At 61.2% G+C, this 19,930-nt stretch overlaps 2 protein-coding genes across 2 annotated transcripts in view; one reads left to right on the forward strand and one right to left on the reverse strand.

Moving 5' to 3' along the window:
• Positions 1–810: 810 nt before the first annotated feature.
• On the reverse strand, positions 811–1,810 carry LOC101559071 (protein Mis18-beta-like). Its single transcript, XM_055124073.1, is given in 2 exon segments — positions 811–1,597; positions 1,599–1,810. Coding segments are annotated over 2 exon segments (714 nt in total). The 3' UTR covers positions 811–1,095.
• A 14,544-nt stretch (positions 1,811–16,354) lies between these two features.
• RAPGEF1 (Rap guanine nucleotide exchange factor 1) overlaps positions 16,355–19,930 on the forward strand; it is a 57,543-nt gene continuing 53,967 nt past the window's right edge. Inside the window, exon 1 of the mRNA XM_055140189.1 lies at positions 16,355–16,489. Coding sequence (XP_054996164.1) covers positions 16,465–16,489 — 25 coding nt within the window. The 5' untranslated portion in view covers positions 16,355–16,464. The remainder of the gene's footprint in view (positions 16,490–19,930) is intronic.

Here is a 19,930-nt window from a genome sequence, read left to right on the forward strand (position 1 = left end):
CAATGTTAGTATCTGGGTTGAAGTGTTGAACTAGAGTTGATACATAGTTTTTTTTTTTTTTGCAGTTTTTCAATGTTTTAACATTTCTTACATTATAAAATTCAATTTACATGTGGAAACTATATTATCTATGTTACACAAGAAACTATAGATTACCCAGTTGGCTAACTTAGTGACCATTGCCTACAGACTATATGTGTACCAGTATTTTACATTTAAGTTTCTCAATATTTACATAATTGCTTCCCACAAGAAAGGCTGGTCAGTATTCAATCCAGCTCACTTTTAGATTCATTATGGATCTTTAGGTCAAAGTACTCAAGGGCCATTTCTCTCAATCCCCAAATTTGCAACTAGCTTTTTCAGAAGTATTATGAAACTGACAAGAAGCTAGAGATAATATAATAAACCACATTTCTTATTTTGAAGGGGATCCTCTAGAAGAATCCAGCAGCACTGGTTCACTGACAGCATGTTCCTTTTTCTTTTTAACAAAATAGTCCAGGAGTCCTCTTATTTCCAAACAAACACTTCTCCTGCCATGAGTTCCTAGGGAATGGGCTTCAGCAGCTCAGGCTCCTTCCCACTGGTTCTTACAAAATGTGCTTCTCTGAATGGAGCAAGCTGGCGCTTCAGTTGAACCCATGTCTCTTTGGCTTCCTTGTTTTTCTGACCATTTTCCTTCACCCATTTCAGAAAGTCGTCTCAACTCTTAGAGTGCTTAATAAAGCACAATATGAATATTAATTCTCTTGGCAAGAATCTTGTTCTTGACTTGTTTGTTAACGACAATGCCAACAGCATGCTAGGTAACACTGTAGACCCTTCTAGCTCTGCCCTGCTACATCTGTGGGGCATTCTTTTTTGGACAGTGCCCATTCCCTTTATGTCTACGATATCACCATCCTTATATATCTGCATGAACTTTGCCAAAGGAACTCCATGCTTTCTAAAAGATTTAGAGAACGTGTAGCAGGTGCCCCTCTTCTTTCCCTTTGTGTTGGTCATTTTCACGATTTACTGGAAGATAGTGGTTCCAGCCAAAAGGACAGACAGCAGTGTCCTGACCCTCATACTCAAGCTCTTGATCCTGGGTCAGTTTTCTGTCTTGGACTTAGCAGGAGCCTTGTCTTTTGGAATCTTCATCAGTGAACTTAAGTGGACATGAGTTAACATTATCTTCTCTTTCAGCTCCAACACCTTCTGTTCGAGAGGGACATTGTGAATCTCCATCTTGGACGCAGGCACTGTGGCTTTTGTTGACAAGAGATAGCACATCATTTTGTCACTGGAAAGGCAAAAGTGGCCTCTTAAGGCAGCCATGGCAGCATGGGTTGAATATAGATGAAAGCCAACTGGAACTTCACAGGAACAACAGAATAAAAGGTTGTAAGTGCTGCCTTTGAGCAAGCCATCGATGCCCACTAAAAAGGGCTCTTCCAAAACCACGTTGTTGGTGACTCTGGAGAAGACCACAGCGCCCAGGGTGGCAGTCAGATTCCAGGCGAGGTGCACCGAGTCGGCGAGCACCGCGTGGCAGCGCGCGCACTGGAACACCGCGCTCCGCTCGGGCTGCAGCCACCACGGCAGCCGCGCCGGACGGCGGCTCCTCGGGCCTCAGCCCCGAGGGGCCGAGCAGCGACCATCCTTTCACCACCTGGGTGTCCCATTCCATGGAAGTCGTGAAAGAGGGTTCCTCCACCGCCTTCTGAGCGCCGCCACTCGAGCCACCCCGCGGCGGCGGCGACGCGGTCCGGCGAGAGCGCAGCTGCCGGGACGGGACCGCCGTCTTCCTGCCTCCCCGATACATACTATTGTCTATATGCATATTACATAATACTAATGTTTAGGTCTCCATGGGTCTCCCCAGGGATAACAATGTTGCAAGATCCCAGTTGGAATATCCACTAGAGTTGAAACATAGTATTAGTTATAACTATATTATATAACATTGACAGTTCAGTGTTTATTCCCCCCCCCTTTTTGGGTCACACCCAGCGATGCTCAGGGGTTCCTCCTGGCTCTGCACTCAGGAATCACTCCTGGCGGTGCTTGGGGGACTCTATGGGATGCCGGGGATCGAACCCGGGTTGGCCATGTGCAAGGCAAAAGCCCTACCTGTTGTGCTATCACTTTGTGTTTACTTTGATGCAATCAAGATGCAGGTACCCAGATGGAAAAACTGGTGGGTACCTGCTGATTTGCCTTTAAGTTTTGGTGAGGGTTTTTTTTTTTTTTTGGGGGGGGGACTGGGACCCACACCTTGCAGTACTCAGGGTTTATTCCTGGTGGTGCTCAGGGTACCCAAGGGGGTGCTGGGACTGAACCAGGTCAGCCAAGGGCAAGGCAGGCAGCGGCCCAGCTGTACTGACCCGCGGGCCCGCCGTGTCCTTAGACATACTTCCCTTCGACTTTGTCTTTTTGTTTTGGTTTGGGTTTTGGGCCACATCCGGCGATGCTCAGGACTTACTCCAGTCTCTGTGGTCAGGGATCACTCCTGACAGTGCTCAGGGGATCGGGCGAGGTGCTGGGGATCAAACCAGGGCCGGCTGCATGCAAGGCAAGCACCGTGCCCCCGGCATCACGCTCCGCCTCTGTTTGGTCTTTAGCTGCTGGCAACCCCGTGCACCTCCATAATGATTTGATTCTACAGATGCCGGACCTGGAGACCCCACAATACACAATTTTGACTTTGTTCACACAACTCAGCCCCAAGAGAGCCAGCAGGATGCTCAGTGGGTCAGTGCTCCGAGGGACTGAAGCTGGGGATCAGGTCTGAAGGGCTCCCTGACACTCGTGGGGACAGTGGTGGTCCCAAAATAGTGGGCTTGGGGCTGAGCTGGCCCTTTTTGTCTCCTTTCTAGTTTCTGTCGGCTGCAAAAGCGTGAGAGAGCAAACAGGTGCCTTCGTATAAGCCAAACCAGGGGACAAAAAATCTCAGGGGAGGGGCTGGAGCGATAGCACAGCGGGGAGGGCGTTTGCCTTGCATGCGGCCGACCTGGGTTCGATCCCCAGCATCCCATATGCTCCCCTGAGCACTGCCAGGAGTGATTCCTGAGTGCAGAGCCAGGAGTAACCCCTGTGCATCGCCTGGTGTGACCCAAAAAGCAAAAAAAAAAAAAAAAAATCTCAGGGGAGGGGGGGGGATAGTACAGTGGGTGAGCCACTTGCCTTGCACACGGCTGACCCAGGTTGGGTTGCTGGCTGTTTGGACCCATATGGCTCCCTGAGCACTGCCAGAAATGATTCCTGAATGCAGAGTCGGGAGTAACCCCTGAGCATCGCCGGGTGCGAGCTCCCCTAAGCAGTCTCAGTGGGGCTGGAGTGATAGTACAGCAGGGAGGGCGTTTGCCTTGCACAGGGACGACCCAGATTTGATCCCTGGCATCCCATATGGTACCCTGAGCACGGCCAGGAGTAATTACTGAGTTCAAAGACAGGAGGAACCCCTGAGCATCTCCTGGTGTGACCCAAAAAGACAAAAACAAACAAACAAACAACTTGGGGGCTGGAGTAATAGCACAGCGGGTAGGGTGTTTGCTTTGCACGTAGATGACCCAGATTCAATTCCCAGCATCCCATATGGTCCCCTGAGCACCGCCAGGGGTAATTCCTGAGTGCAGAGCCAGGTGTGACCTCCCCCCCAAAAAAAAAATACTTGGCATTGGACAAGGGTCCCTGGGTGACAACCAGGCTGTGCACTCTCTGTCGGGTTCGTCGAGAGGACCCAGGGGGCCATTTGCGTGGACTGGGGGACAGGGCGACTGCGGGACAGAACGGAAAAGAGTTGGTCAGCTGTCCAGAGTAGGCAGCTGCACACCCGGCGGGCACGCAGTCCTCCGAAAGCGGGAGAGACGGAGTGTGGTGGAAAATAGGGTGGGCCTGTGGAAACCCCTCCAAAGGGAAGAATTAGCCCCAGGGTCCGGCAAGTTCACGCTGAAAGCGGGACGCAGGCGCACGGCAGCTGCACTATTCCCGGCAGCCAGCAGGTGGCAGCAGCCCCCAGTGACATCAGCGCGGAACAGGGCACAAAGCAGGGTGTGGACTAACGGGGACACTCGCTGAGCGACGCTTCGGGAAGTGCTTTTGTCCTTGCGTGAATGTCACAGAGCAAACTGCACAATCAACATGGTGCCGCCGGCTACGCACTTAGGGCTTGTGCGTCAGAGATACGGTTCATCACGGACCAGAACGTCTGAGGGTCCACTCAGAGCATCACACCATCTTTTGTGGTTGTTGTTTTGGGGGGTCACACTAGCTGTGCTCAAGACTTACTCCTGGCTCTGCCGGGGCTTGGGGGACCATCTGGGGTGCCGGGGATCGAACTTAGGTCAGCCTCGTGCCAGGCAAGTGCCCTCCCTCCCTGTGGTACTGTTGGTCCAGCCCCGCATCACGCAATATTAAGAAAAATAAAGCAGGAGGTTCTGGAGTGATGGTACTGTGTGTAGGTGCTTGTCTTGCACGCTGCCCACCCAGGTTTAATCCCCAGCACCCCATATGATCCCCTGAGCCCACCAACAGTGATCCCTGAGGGCAGAGCCAGGAGTCAGCCAAGTGTGGGACAAAAAGGAACAAAGGAAGGAAGGAGGGAAGGACAGTGGGAAGGAAGGAAGGGAGGGAGGAAGGAAGATAGTATGTTTTGTTTTGTTTTGGCCACACTTGACTGTGCTCACGGAAAGCACAGCTTTGGCAGTAAACAGGGGTGAGGTGGCCACCAGGCTTCCGACCGGGGCCACACGAGCCAAGTGGCGCTATTCCTGGTTGGAAATTTGTGAAAAGAGGGTTAGGGTACAAAGATGGGTTTGGACACCTGAGTGTGAACTGCCAACCAGATGGCCGAGGATCAGAGGAGGGCATGGCAGCTGGAGACAGGGCAGGCCAGCAGATGGGCTGGAGCCTTGCACACGGGGGTCAGGCTCCTGCACATGCTCCTCCAATCGGCTTTCCTTCCACGTGGTCCGCTGTAGACAGCTTGGCCGGCCGCCACCAAGAGGCACCAAACACATCTGCAGGAAACATGTGGCCGCACTTGTTCCCAGTGCCATGATTTCTCCTTGACACATCGGCAAGAACCCACAAATGCAAAGAGACACACTTGTGGAATTACTGAGAGCATATCAGAGCTGAGTCATGCACAAGTCACTGCTTTATTATCTATGCCCCTCCACAACACACACACACACACACACACACACAACACACAGGAGAAAGAGGCCAGGTCTTTTTCCTACCCTTTGAATCTGGACGTTGTCTGCTTTGACCAATAGAATACAGGAATGAAAGGTTTGCAGGGTGCAGAATGGACAGTTTGACCAATAGAATGGCAGCGACTGATTGGCCAATAGGATGCAGGGCCGGAACATTTGGCCAATAGCACAGCAGGGACGGAAGGTTTGACCAGCGATGCAGGAGATGCAGCGGTGGAATGTCTGACCAATAGAAAGCTGAGATAGGAGGGTTTTTTTATTTTTAAGTGGGGCAGGGGAGCAAACCCACCGATGGGTTTGCTCAGGGGTTACGCCTGGCTCTGCTCTCTGGGATCACTCCTTAAGATGCTCAGGGGGGGCTGGAGCAATAGCACAGCAGGTGGGGCGTTTGCCTTGCATGTGGCTGACCCGGGTTCGAGTCCCAGCATCCCATATGGTCCCCTGAGCACCGCCAGGAGTAATTCCTGAGTGCAGAGCCAGGAGTAACCCCTGTGCATCGCTGGGTGTGACCCAAAAAGCAAAAAAAAAAAAAAAAAAAGATGCTCAGGGGGCCATATGGGATGCCGAGCATCGAACCCGGGTCGGCTGCGTGCAAGGCAAACACTCCAACCCCGGGACATGGAAGTTTTGACCAACAGGGCGTCGTGATGGAAGTTTCTCAGTAGTTCCAGGGGTGGCTTTGACCGGCCCGGTCGTGCCCTGCCTCGCGGTGACCAGGTGCCATGCGCGAAGGTTTCTTGCCCGGTGCTCCCCGTGAGAGAGGGAGGGCACGTGGAGCGGTCTGGAGCCCTGGGGAGAGCTGTGAGCCCCCCGGCCACCAGATAAGCCGTCCTGGCCCGCAAAGGCTGCTCTGAGCCCAGCCAGTAAGGCCTGCGGTCAGTCGTTTTGCAGCAACACGGATGAGCAGGGAGACAGCAGCGCATGGCCGGAGCGAGCCCAGCTCCAAGTGCCCAGTGCGGGGAGAGGGGCGCTTCCAGGGCGCATCCTGATTCCACATGAACCGAGGGAGCGGGCCTGCCGCCCTAGCCTCTCTGCCCCTGCACCCGGGCGGCTGCAGGTGTTGGAGGAAGTGGGCACGGTAACCACGCCCTTGAGGCCGCTTCCTCCGAGCAGGCAGCCAGGATGCACTCTGTCCCGCCCCCCGCGGTGAGGCTTACACAGGAGCCCCCCCAGTTCCTCCCCTGGGGCGATAGCCGGTGTCCCCAACTCTCAAGTGCAGCTCCTGGATGGGGAGGGGGCTCCCAGCACGGTGACCCAGTGGGTTTCACCAGGACAGCTGTGAGGCCCCTCCCTCAGGGCCCCGCAGGGTCACGAGCCGCCCCACCTCACTCCCCACCGCGGAGACTCTTATTCTTGTTTTTTTTTTTTGGTTTTTTTTTTTTTTGCTTTTTGGGTCACACCCGGCGATGCACAGGGGTCACTCCTGGCTCTGCACTCAGGAATCACCCCTGGTGGTGCTCAGGGGACCTTATGGGATGCTGGGAATCGAACCCAGGTCGGCCGCGTGCAAGGCAAATGCCCTCCCCGCTGTGCTGTCGCTGCAGCCCCTATTCTTGTGTTTTTCTGTTGCTGCTGCTTCACAGGAAAGGGAAAAGGTGTGTCGTGTCGCTGCCACGGCCCTCGGGGCGCCCGAAGCCGCTCGTTTCGCTGCTTTTCTAAAACGCGGGGCCCTGGGCACCGTCAGCTGGTGGGCGGAGAGAGGAGTCGCGGGCTGAGCGCAGGCTTTGCACGCAGGGGCCCGGGTTCCAGCCCCAGCTCCGCACGGCCCCCTGAGCACTGCCAGAAGCGACCCTCCCTATTCCTAAGGTGGGAGCCCCCCGCCCCCAAAGGAGCGGGCAATGGGAATTCTCGGGCAACGCAGTGTGCAGCTGGTGGGCGCGTGCCCAGCCGGGCGGGCCAGGGTCCTTTCCGCGGCAGCAGACACAAAAGTACCAGGTCGGCGCACGCACGTGTGTGGCGGGGGCTGGCAAAGGCGGCGTCCGTCTGCGCGTGTGAAAACGAGCCAGATGCAGTTACACACGCCCAGATGCTGCGGCCCGGTGTGCACTGCGGCCAGAGCTACGGCCAGCGGGACCCCCGCCTGTCGCCGATGTGGCGTGTCCTTATGTGTGTGTGTCCTGGTGTGTCCCTCCAGGAGGGACGCCGGGCGCAGTGGAGCGGCAAGTGCAGGCCGCGGGCAGCAGGGGGCGGCAGAGGCCGGCGCCCAGCGAGCTCGGCTTCTCGCCCAGAGGCGGGGCTTGAGGCTCAGGCAGCCAATCAGGGCGCGGGCGTCCCACCCGCCTCCCGGGCCGGCGCAGGAAGGAAGCGGGGCCGAGCTGGGGCTGGGAGGCGCCGGGGGGCCGGCCTGGAGGTGGCGGTCGCGATCAGCTACATCCTGTGGCCTGGGACCCGCACAGAGCCGCCGCCGGGAGGGCGTCCGCCACTGGGCGCCCGGCCAGAGCGTTCTGCGCCCTCCAGCCGGGACTGTGCGCGCGGGCGGGCTCGTGGGGACGGGGACCCCCTGGCGCGTGCCCTCGTGCCCCTGCGCATGGGTGAAAGGGGACATCCTCTGTGCATCTGTGCTGTGTGTGCATGTGAGAGTGTGTGCGTGCATGCGTGTGTGTGCGTGCGTGTGTGTGTGTGTGCGTGTGTGCGTGCGTGCATGTGTGCGTGCGTGCATGTGTGCGTGTGTGTGAGATGGCATGTATTGTCTGTGCTTGACAATACATGTAAACCGAGGGGCCGGAGCGATAGTGCAGTGCGGAGGGTGCCTTCCATGGCCCACCTGGTTCGAGCCCCGGCACCCGCTCCGGTCGCCTGATCACAGAGCCAGGAGTGAGCCCTGAGCACTGCTGGGTGTGGCCCCAATATGCAGCCCCCCCAAAAAAAAATCTGTTAAACCATGGTACGCTACTTTACAAAACATAAAATAACAAGAAACAACAGGCGAGGCGAGAGAGCAAGTTCAGCGTGCTGAGATCGGGGTTCAGCCCCCACACGGTCAGGGGTGAGTGACCCCCCCAAGTAAACAGCCTCTGAGCACCGCTGCTTCCGGGAGCCCGGCCGGCCGTCACGCCCATGAGCTGCCTCCAGGCCCAATAAGCTCATTAACCGGCCGGGATCCAGAGACTCATGAATAAATCTCCGAAGAAAGGGCTGCAGAGAGGCTTCCGGACTCCAAGGCTCCATCCAGTAAAAAATTTAACCCCGGCTGTATCACCCCATCAAAATTTCAGAGTTCCTGGAGCGTGCATCCTCTAAACCACTGATAGGCCAGGCGTAGCAAACCACATCGGACGGGGTGTAAAGTAGAAGGCACCCCGTCTCTACTAAGAAAATATAAGCACACGAGGCTTAACCTGCAGCAACATGTCAGCACTCTCTCATACCAGGGCTAATGGCTCCAGGGTGAGACACAAAAATCTTCACACACTCTCTTCGTTTTTTTTTTTTTTTTTTGCTTTTTGGGTCACACCAGGCGATGCTCAGGGGTTATTCCTGGCTCTGCACTCAGGAATTACTCCTGGCGGTGCTCAGGGGAGCATATGGGATGCTGGGGATCGAACCCGGGTCAGTCGAGTGCAAGGCAAACGCCCTCCCCGCTGTGCTGTCGCTCCAGCTCCCCCCCCTTTTATTTGAACACTCTTCTAAGGAAATCTTTTTTGCTCATTTTTAGCTAAGTAATCATAACAAGCAATATATATCATTTCGGGTCTGCTATTGGGGCAGGCTTGGGCAGTGGTTGGGAAAATAAGAAATAATGGAGGTGGGAAAGTGTAATGGTGGTGGGATTGCTGTTAGAATACTGAATGTAATAAATCGCTGTGAACAATTGTATAATAATAAAATTAAATTTAAAAATAGTTAAAAAACAGGGGCTGGAGCAATAGCCCAGAGGGTAGGGCATTTGCCTTGCATGCGGCTGACCCGGGTTCAATTCCCAGCATCCCATATGGTCCCCCGAGCACAGCCAGGAGTAATTCCTTAGTGCAGAGCCAGGAGTAACCCCTGTGCATCGCCGGGTGTGACCCAAAACAACAACAAAAAAGATAAAAAAAAAATAAAAAAAAAATATTTAAAAAACAAAAAAAGATTAACGGGGCCGGGTGGGGGCTCCAAGGGCGGGGGTCCATGCTCTGAGTGGGGGGCCCAAGACTTGATTCCCAGCACGACACAGTTCCCTGAGCACTGCTTGGAGACACCTGGAGCACCGAGTGCTCCCAGACAAACAAAACAGTGGAGCGAATGGCTCTGAGAATTCTAAACATTCACTAGGAACAAGAGGGAGGCAAGTGCATATGCGTGCACATGAGTGTGCATGTGTGTGCACGTGTGTGCGTGCATGTGTGTGCATGCACACGCTCATTGCTCACCACTCTGCCACAATTCTCGCACCCACCGCCTCCTCACTCAACAGGCTGCCTGCACGTGACCGGCTGGTTCGAGGAAACGCCCGCAAGAGGACCCCCGAGGCCGTGGCCACATTCTGTGACTCTCCAACAGGCCTGGGTGCCCAGCTCTGTGCACGAGACCCAGACCCCTGGGCAGAGCAGACCACCGCTGGCGGCCCCCCCCCCCCCCCCGGCTGCTGGGGAAGGGCCACCTCGGCACCGTGGCCGGGTGGCCCAAACGCCCGCCCCTACCTGTCGCAGCTGCCTGCAGCCGGAGCCCCCCTTTCCCGGCACTGGCGCCAGCTCAGAGCCCCGCCCTTCCCTGTGGGTCCTGGGCAAGGAGAGGACGAGGCAGCCCCCCGCGCTCAGTAAGATCTCAGGAAAAGGAAGTCGTGATGCCACTTAGAGTCCCCCATCTCGGGGGCGGAGCGACAGCACAGCGGGGAGGGCGTGTGCCTTGCGCGTGGCCGACCCGGGTTCAATCCCGGGCATCACATATGCACACATCCCCAAGCACCGCGGGAGTAACTCCTGAGTGCAGAGCCAGGAGGAACCCCTGAGCATCCCTGGGTGTGTCGCAAAAGAAAAAGAAAAGTCCCCCATCTCCCTTGCTAGGCCTTGGGCGGGGCGCCAGTGAACGGAGAATTGGCACCTGAGCAGGATGGGCCCCTGCTGGCAGCTTCCTCCTCACGGCCCCTTGGGGGGCTTAGCTGGGGTCTGAGAGCCCCCAGCCCCCAAGCACTGCCTGGGGAGCACTCAGGGTCCTCTTCTGTTCCCTCCACACCCACACCCAAGTCCAGATCAAGTGGGGGCGGACTGTGGGGCCCGTCCGGGACCAGGCGAGGGGGCGCAGCTGTAGACCGTGGTGGGGTAGGCGAGGGCGAAGGTGGGCGGGTGAGGGGCTGCCCCGGGATCCGGCCAGCGCCGCACCTTCTCCGGAGCACTGCGGGGGCGTCCTGGGTAATCCCCGGCACCGCGGGCTCGGGCTGGGCGGGCTGAGCTCTGCCGGGAAGCCCCCAAACCAACCCTGTGGGCCCGGAGCCCGCTGGCCACTTCCTCTTGGGGAACCTGGGGCTGCGCACTCAGGGAGTGGCTGAGAAGGCGACGCACAGGTGCAACAGGCCCATCTGTGCACCTCCCCACGCCCCCTGCAGCTAGCGCAATCACACCGTCTCCCCTGGCCGTCCCTGGAGCTGGCCCAATCATATCATCTCTCCTGGGCGGTCCCTGGAGCTGGCCCAATCACATTGACTCTCCTGGGCGGTCCCTGGAGCTGGCCCAATCACATCGACTCTCCTGGGCGGTCCCTGCAGCTGGCCCAATCACATCCATCGACTCTCCTGGGCGGTCCCTGCAGCTGGCCCAATCACATCGATCCTCCTGGGCGGTCCCTGGAGCTGGCCCAATCACATCCACTCTCCTGGAGCTCAGGTTTGGTCCAGAATCTTAGCGGGCTGTTCTGTGGATGGAAGAAGTGGCCCAGGTCGGTGGACCTGGGGGGTCAGGCCGTGGGGCGTCGTGTCTAGGGGAGACCCCTGTGCTCTTCACTTCTTGCCAAGCTGTAATGGTAACCCGGGACCAAGCCGACCTGGATCGCGAGCCCCAGCCCCCAGGATGACGGAGACAAAGCGGCCGTGGAGCACAGGGAGCCGGACATGCCCCGTGCCCACGACATGTCCCTCACGAGATCACCTCCTCTCCCGCTCCCGGGCGGCCACCGAGGACTGACCCACGCTGCGCCGAGCCCGCGAGCCCCAGCCTCAGAGAATTCCTGGGGTTCAGTCTCTGGATGATGTCTATAAGAGCGGGGGGAGGGGGGCTTGCACTGGCACCTTTTTTTTTTTTTTTTTTTTTTGCTTTTTGGGTCACACCTGGCGATGCACAGGGGTTACTCCTGGCTCTGCACTCAGGAATTACTCCTGGCGGTGCTCAGGGGACCCTATGGGATGCTGGGATTTGGACCCGGGTCGGCCGCATGCAAGGCAAATGTCCTACCCGCTGTGCTATTGCTCCAGCCCTGGCACCCTTTCTTTTAATTTTTATTATTTATTTATTTTGTAAGCCTCTCCTTTTGGCTTTTTTTTTTGGGGGGGTCACACCCAACGATGCACAGGGGTCACTCCTGGCTCTGCACTCAGGAATTACCCCTGGTGATGCTCAGGGGACCATATGGGATGCTGGGAATCGAACCTGGGTCAGCCGGGTGCAAGGCAAATGCACTATCCGCTGTGCTATCACTCCAGCCCCAGCCTCTCCTTTTGGTACTCGGGTTTGCTTCTAGCTCTGTGCTCGGTAATCACTCCTGGTGAGGCTTGGGGGGGGGCTATGCAATGCTGGGCATGGAACTAGGACCAGCTGTGTCAAAGCTTAACCCCTGCACACCTCTCTGGCCCTGGGACCTTTCAGGAAAGAACCCCACATCAAGAAGGCTCCAGCCCCCTCAAATCCCTCCCACACCCCTGGGCCATGTGGTGTATTCGGAGAACTAGAAAGAGCCTCTCCTCCCTTGCACCCCAAGCTCCTATCACCCCGCCCGGGCCTCCCCAGTGCCCCCCACAGGGTGCTGTGCCATCCCCTTTGGGAGACATAGTGCCTCTGCAGCATTCTTTATTTTTCTGCATCTTAGGACATTTTGACATCTTAAAAGCCTTGTTGACCCAGAGGGGTACAGCCTGCCTTGCACACAGTCTGCATGTGTTCGACGCCCAGCGCCATGCGGTTCCCCGAGCCCCGCCAGGAGTGAGCCCTGAGCAGAGTCAGGAATAAACCCTGAGCTCGGCAGGGTGTGGCTCCAAAGCACAAACAAAGACGTCTTGTGGGTCCCAGAGAACTGGCTTCCCAGGCCCAGCCAGCCGCGACACTAGGCCAGGGCCCTTCCCAGGCGCAGAGCCCAGCACCCACCTTGGAGCTCGAGACCCTCCAGCCCTTCCCGGGCCCACCAACCTGACAGCGCGAGGGCCTGAGCCCAGAGCCCGCGGGCACCACCCGTACTTGGCCGTCCCAAGTGTTCGCCACCTGCTTCTCCCGGAGAAGCCTGGCAAAAGCAGGGGCCCTTTGGGGCTGGAGCGATAGCACAGCGGGGAGGGTGTTTGCCTCGCACGCGGCCGACCCGGGTTCGATCCCCAGCATCCCATATGGTCCCCTGAGCACCGCCAGGGGTAATTCCTGAGTGCAGAGCCAGGAGTAACCCCTGAGCATCACCGGGTGTGACCCAAAAAGGAAAAAAAAAAAGGGCAAGGGCTCTGAATTTCATCCCTGACGGCCCTGGCGAGGCCTGCCCCCCTTAGGGATGACAGAGACGCATCCATCAACCTCGGCGTGAACTCCTCGGGGGCCCGGTGGGAGGTGTGCAGGGCTGGGCTGTTGGAGGTGGCGCCTTCCTGAATGGATGGAGGCGCGTGGCACGAGGCAGAAAAGGGAAGGTCTCGGGCTCTCTGCTGTCTGCAGCCAAGAGGGTTGAGCAACAGCTCCTGGTTGCTGGGCCAATGGCCTTCAGTGTTCTAGAACATTCTTGCAATTGGCACAGTTCCCAGGCCCGGCCCCCTTGTCTGCAGCACTGGCCCAGAGATAGGCATGCGCCCCAGACTTGCTTCATCAGAGTCTGCCATGCATCTTTTGGAGCCGGGGGGTGGGGGGTGGTGAAGCTGGCAGGAGGCCCGTCTGCGTTCAAGAGAGACCACAGGGGTCTCGGGCACAGGGGGGCAGTGCCCCTGTTTCAGTAAGTCCCTGAGGGACCCTCGGTTGCTGTTCCAGTCTCCATCAAATTCCTCTTTTTTTTTTTTTTTTTTTTGCTTTTTGGATCACACCCGGCGATGCACAGGGGTTACTCCTGGCTCTGCACTCAGGAATTACCCCTGGCAGTGCTCAGGGGAACATATGGGATGCTGGGAATCGAACCCGGGTCAGCCGCGTGCGAGGCAAATGCCCTCCCCGCTGTGCTGTTGCTCCAGCCCCCATCAAATTCCTCTTTTGTGTCAACCACCACTGAGATGTTTCTTCTGCCCCGGCTTCTTTAGGGAGCTGGCTCCAGGGGGCTGTTGGGTCCCCCCGAGAAATGCCAGTCTAATGAGGAGGTGACAGGTGTCTAGGAATCAGCCAGGAAGAGGGATGCTCTCAGGGCTGGAGTGATAGTACAGCGGGGAGGGCGTTTGCCTCACACGTGGCCAACCCAGGTTTGATCCGCAGAATCCCATATGGTCCCCTAAGCACCGCCAGGAGTGATTCCTGAGTGCAGAGCCAGGAGGAACCCCTGTGCATTGCCGGGTGTGACCCAGAAAGAAAAAAAAATGGGAAAGAGGGATGCTCTCCAGAGAGATTTTCCAGATGGGAAGAGCAAAACTCCAAGACATCGTCCCACTCTCGTGAGCTGGTTTGGTGGTTCCTAATCCCTTCCATCAGACGAGCTCCCGGACCAGTCCTGTGGGTCAGGGGCTTCACTGTTGGAATCCCTCATCGTTTTTATCTCGGGATTTTTTCACTGCGTTGGGTCTGTTCCCGGAGCCCCTAGCGGGGCCTACCATTTGTCCAGCCAGCTCTTACTTTGCATCCAGCGTGTGGGTCCAAAATGCTGCCTTCTGGGGCCAGAGCGATAGTGCGGCGGGTAGGGCACTTGTCTTGCATGTGGCTGACCCGGGTTCCATCCCCAGCAGCCACCAGGAGTGACCCCTGGGCACAGAGCCGCAGGTGTAACCCAGACACCCCTGCACCCCCAGATTAAAAGTAAAAAGCACCGTCTTCCTGCAGAGGCCTGGAGGCTGGAGGCGGTTGTGTCAGTGCTGGGGACAGGGTTTGGGGCCACGGGCCAGTTTTTCCTGGTGATGCAGCTTCCGGGAGGGCTGGGCAGCACCACTGGGATTCAGAGCGACTGACCGTCAGGAAGGCATTGGTTAGCTGTGGCTTTGCCTTTTCTGCTTGCGGGGGCGGGGGTGGGCGACCCTGGAGCTTGGGGGCCAGTGGTCAGTTGCAGAGCCAGTGGAGTGATGCCCGTAGAACTCTCTGGCAGTGCCCCCTGCCTCTCCTCTGCCTGTCGCATCTCTGCTTCCCCGGCTTGTCCCAGCATCAGGTTATTCAGCTTCCCCAGTCCAAGGAGGGGGAGGGTAGTTCTGTTACCCCTTCGCCGTCCCTCTCAGGCCGAGAGCAGTGGGCTGGGGCCAGGAAAGGGCAGAACATATGACTGACAGTGTCGGTAATTTGCATTCTGATTTAACCTCAACTCCCGTCTTTGGTGGGAAGGATTGATCACACATGTTTTCGCCAGACTGACACCTCCTCCTGGTGCCTGTGGGACCTTTTCACTTTTGTTTGTTTTTGTTCTTTTGTTTTCCTCCTGGTGTCTGGGACCTTTAACTCTTCTTTTTTTTTTTTTTTTTTTGCTTTTTGGGTCACACCTGGCTCTGCACTCAGGAATCACTCCTGGCGGTGCTCAGGGGACCACATGGGTTGCTGGGATTTGAACCCGGGTCAGCTGCGTGCAAGGCAAACGCCCTACCCGCTGTGCTATCACTCCAGCCCCTGGGACCTTTAACTCTTGTCTGTTTTTTTTTTCTTTTTTGGGGTCACATCCAGCGATGCTCAGGGGTTCCTCCTGTCTCTGCGCTCAGGAATCACTCCTGGTGGTGCTGGGGATTGAATCTGGTCAGCCACGTGCAAGGCCAATGCCCTACCTGCTGTGCTATTGTTCAGGCTCCATTGCCTGCTTTTTCTTTTTTTGCGGGGGGGGGGGGGGGGGGGAGTGGGCGGGGCCACACCCAGTGATGCTCAGAGGTCACTCCTGGCTCTGCACTCAGGAATTACTCCTGATGGCGCTCAGGGGTCCATAGGTGTTGCCAGGATCAAACCCGGGTCAACAGGGCAAGCGCCCATCCACTGAACTGTCACCCCAGCCCCAGGACCTTTAGCTCTTACGTCTAGGACTTTGGGCAGTAACTGGCTCTGCTCAGGGATTACTCCTGGCAGGCATATGGGGTGTCAGGGATGGAACCTGGGTAGGCCTGTGTGCAAGGCAAGTGACTTACCCTCTGTACTATCCAGTCCCCAGCCTCTAGGACTTTGGGGCTGAGAGATGGCTTAAAGGACTGGGGTGCATGCTTTGCATGTTAGAGACCTGGGTTCAAATCCCCAGGGCGCCGCCAGGAGCGAGCCCTGAGCAGTGAGTGTAAGTAGCTCCACCCCCCCCGCCGGGGCTGGCCCCCCAAACAGGCACACAAAACCCACGACTGTCCCTGAACCCGGACCCGTGCCCGTGCTAGAAAGGCGCCCCTCCCCCTCGCCTCTGCCCTCACTCCGGGCTGGAGGACTGGATCCTCACGGGGTCACTGTGCTCTCGCGGGCAGGCTCAGACCTTGGCACGGAGCGCCTGGGCCTGCCTGCTGGGACCCGAGTCCCGGCCAGATGGGTCCCTGCCACCGGGGTGCTGAGTGTAGGCGGGGGAGGGGCGGGGTGGGGTGTGTGTGTGGGGGAGGCCCGGGGTCCTTCCTCGGCCGGCGCGTCCGCGAGGTCAGGCAGCGCCGGTTCCGGGTGGGTCCAGCCCCGCCTTGCCCTGGGCCGGCGCGGGCAGGGAGGCCGGGGTCTGGGGGCGGCCACCCCCTCCCTGCGCGGCGAGAGGCCGCGGGGCTCGGGGCGGGCAGGTGCGCGGGCGGGGCGGGGCGGGGGCGGGGGCGGGGCGGGGCGCGGCGGGCGGGGCGGCGCGGGGACTCCGGGCCGCCAGGGGGCGCCGCTCGCGGGCGCGGGCCGGCGGGGCGCGCGGGCGGGCGGGCCCGGCGGGGGGCGCTGTGGCGCGGCGGCGGCGGCGGCGGCGGCCGGGCGCGCGGCGGGCCATGGCGGCGCGGGCGTGAGCGCAGCAGGCCGGGGCGGGGGCGGGCGGCGGCCTCGGCCTCCGCGGCCCGGAGATGTCCGGCCGGCTGGAGAAAGCAGGTGAGCGGCGGGCGGGGCGCGTCTTTGTGCGCGGCGGGCGGGCGGGCGGGGGCGCCGGGACCCTCGGGGGGGGCGCCGGGCCGGGCCCGCGGGGGGCGCCGTGTCCGCGCCGGGCGGGGCGGGCCGGGGGGCGGCCGGGCCGGGGCGCAGGAAGCGGGCGCGGGCCCCGCGGGAGGGGTCGGCGCTTCCGGGCCGGGCCGGGCCGGGCCGGCGCCCCCGGGCCCCGCGCGCCGCCCCGCCGCGCCCGCACTCGGCCTCGGGCCCGGGCCCGGGAGGCGGAACCGGGCCGCCGGGAAACTTGGACCGCCGGGGAATAACGTCCGGGGCTGCGGACCGGCGCAACAGGCCGGTCACGTGCCCCGGCCTGCCTGGCGCGGCCCCCCGGACGCCACGGTGCCCCGGGCTCCGGCTGCTGCTCGGACCCGGACCCGGACCCGGACCGGGCGCGGCGCGCGGGGCGCGGGGCGCGGGAGCAGCCCCCAGCGCGGCCCCCGCCCCCGGCTCGGGAGGAGGGCACCTCTCCGCCGCCGTTCTTGACTACCCGGCGGCAGGAGGCCGGGGGTCTTCGTGCCAGCCTCGGCCCCGCTGCACCTGCTCCGGCGCCCCCCGCCCCGCCGTGCCCGGTGCAGAGCCCAGCACGTGTCGGCCCCGGAGAGCCAGGCCTGACCCCGGCCTGGACGTCCAGGCCCTGGCCGGGGCGCAGGTGGGGGGGAGTGTCGGGGTCCCTGGCCGTGGGGCCAGCAGGCGGGCAGGAGCAGAGGGACAGGGCATCTGGGAGTGACGGCCGGGGGACCCCCTGAGTGGGACCCGCCTTCCCCGGGCTGCTCTGTGCTGGATTTGCGCACCCCGGGGACGCGCTCCTTAGGTGAGCGCTTATCCGAGTGGACAGTGCGCCCGGCCCGCTGGCTGCGGGCCACGTGTCCTCTCCCGGCTCTCTGGAACTGGGGCCAGTGCTCTCTCTTCCCGCGGCCTGGGTCCCAGCTGCGGGGTGCTTGCAGGAGCAGGTCCCCGATCCTCTCCCCATGCTCCCCGGGGGGCTGCTCGCGTGCCCACCGCCTCTGTCTGCAGTCCCTGTGCCAAGGGTGATGGCGCTGAGCTGGTCCTGGAGCAGGTGGGAGCTGGGGGCCAGTGGGGCAGCTCTGGGGTCCAGGCTCGTCCTGGGGGGCCCAGCAGGACTGTGGGAACCCGCGTGGGCAAGGGTATCTCCCCGCCTGGGCCTGGGGAGCCAGCCTGGCTCTCTGCTTCTGCAGGGGCGTCTCGTCTGCCCCCGGGCTGTCCTGTCCACCTACCGAGTGGACCGAGGGGGTGCCGCAGCCCGGAAGTGGACAGCTGGGCCGTGTCCGCCCATGGGATGGTGTGTAGGAGCCTCACCCCCCTTCGGTCCGGGGGAGCATTGGGATCATCTGTGCAAGCAGGAGCTCACGCACAAATCTCTCGGGGGCCTCGGGACCCGAGTCCAGCGCCTCTGGGGCCGCTGTCCCCCCTGTACTCGCGTGAGCGTGCGGTCGACCCCCGCGCGCCCACTGTTCTCCGCTTCTCCCGTCCCTCTGAGGCGGCACCGGGGCCAGCGGGCAGCTTGCAGGTGTCCCAGCCCTGGCCAGGGCTCGGCTAGTGTGTGGGGCACTGGGATGGGGGGTGCACACGGGCGTGGTGGGCGGGCCAGGGGGGCCTGGGGGACCTGGGGGCGGCGAGGGGGCTCGTTGCACAGGCGCTGGACGGGGCGCCTCGTCGGCCAGCTGCCGGCTCGGCCTCCCGCGTGGCCTGCTGCCTGCGCCCGAGTTTACCCTGCAGTTGTCCCTGTCTGTCCACGCCACGCCCCTTGCACCCTGCGGACTGTGGAGAGTGGCCGCGCGGTGACTCCGCCTGAGCCCAGGGCCCTGGGGTTGGGGTTCTGGCGCTGTTAGGGGGAAGGAGCTGTGGACGTGCCCTGCAGGCGCAGGGCAGGGCCATGACTGGGCAGGCGACCTCACCTCCGCTCTGACCCCGGGTGACAGCCCTCCAGGCCAGCGCTGAGCCCCGCGGGGCGTCTCCCCGCCCCTGGGGTGTCGGTCCTGGTGACAGTCTCGCGCTGCCCTGCCGCTGGCCGCCGGAGTCGCAGTGCCTCCGTGTTGGCCAACACCGGGCAGCCCAGGGCGGGTCCCCTGGGTCAGAGTCCAGCGCGGACGACTGGGCGTCTCGGGCTTCAACATGTGCCGAGGGCAGCCGGGGCCAAGGGTGCAGGTGACCCGCGGGTCACTGCCCCGGGCTCTGCCCAGCCTGTGCTCCCGGCCGGGCCCGGCGCCTGTTCCCTTTAAGGCTGGGCGCCTCGGCGCAGCCTGCGCCCCGGTTCCTGCTTCTCCGTCTCCGTCTGACCCGGCAGAGAGGAACCGAGACGGTTTCGGAATGAGTGCCACCGCGGCTGTCACCTCCGCCAGGGGTGGCTGTGATGGCCACGCCAGGAGCCGCGCGCCGTGGCCGTGGTGTCCTGGTCGCGGGGGCCCTGGGAGGAGGCTGGAGGGGCCGGGCACCTGGGAGCGTGCGGAGAAATGACCCCAAGTACGCCACAGGGCCCGGCTGTCCCGTTGTCGTGGTCTCGGGATGGCGCAGGGCCGAGGGGGGCACCAGCGGCAGGGTCAGAGCCGGCGAGAGTTTCCGGGAATACCGGGGCACAGTTCGGAGCCCGCCGGGGCCCCTTTGCTGGACCTGCCCCCCCTCTGCCGTCTGCACCCGCTTCCTCCGCGGGCAGGGGGTCCCCGTGGGCCTGACCCGCACATGGGTTGGCTCAGAAGCCCGTTCTCGCTGCCCCCTGCCGCCGAGGAGTGGACAGTGTCCGGGGCCAGCGCCCAGACCCAGCTCCAGCTCACGGGCCCCGGCAGGACGAGGGTTTCTGACCACAGACACGGCGGCTGCTGGGCGCTCACGGTGTCCAGACAGTGTCCAGGCCTCTGCTGGGCCCTGAGGAGGGCCACGTGCCTGGGCCGGGCCCCCCTGCAGCGCCAGGCCCAGCCAGGCGTCCTGCGCGTGTGGAGGGGCCAGGCTGGGGGCTGCTGGGGGCCTTGGGTCCCTGTTCTGGCGAGTTCATCCCTTGCCCCTGGCGCCTCGGCTGAGCTGGGAGGGTGGGCACTGGGCCCTGAGGCCCCGGCCCTGCTGGGAGGGACGGCGTCCTGCCTTGGTGCCGGCAGCCCCACGCCCCTGGTTTCTTGGTGGGGTGAGTCCTGGGTCAGGAACCTGCCCTGTGTTGGCCGTGGAGCAGATCCTGGGCGCTGGCCCCGGGCGGCGGAGCCTTCACTGGCTGCGGAGGGCTGGCGGGGCGGGGGGCCGGGGCCAGGCGGGGGTGTCGGCTCTCACTCCAGGGCAGGGCTGTGTGAGAGACGGGCTGGGGTGGGCGCTGCAGGTGGCCCCGGGCATTCAGGCCCCGCTGTGAAGAATGGGCGCATTCACGACCCGCCGGGCGGTGAGTGG

The sequence above is a fragment of the Sorex araneus genome, chromosome 1, assembly GCF_027595985.1.
Source record: "Sorex araneus isolate mSorAra2 chromosome 1, mSorAra2.pri, whole genome shotgun sequence".
NCBI lineage: Eukaryota > Metazoa > Chordata > Mammalia > Eulipotyphla > Soricidae > Sorex > Sorex araneus.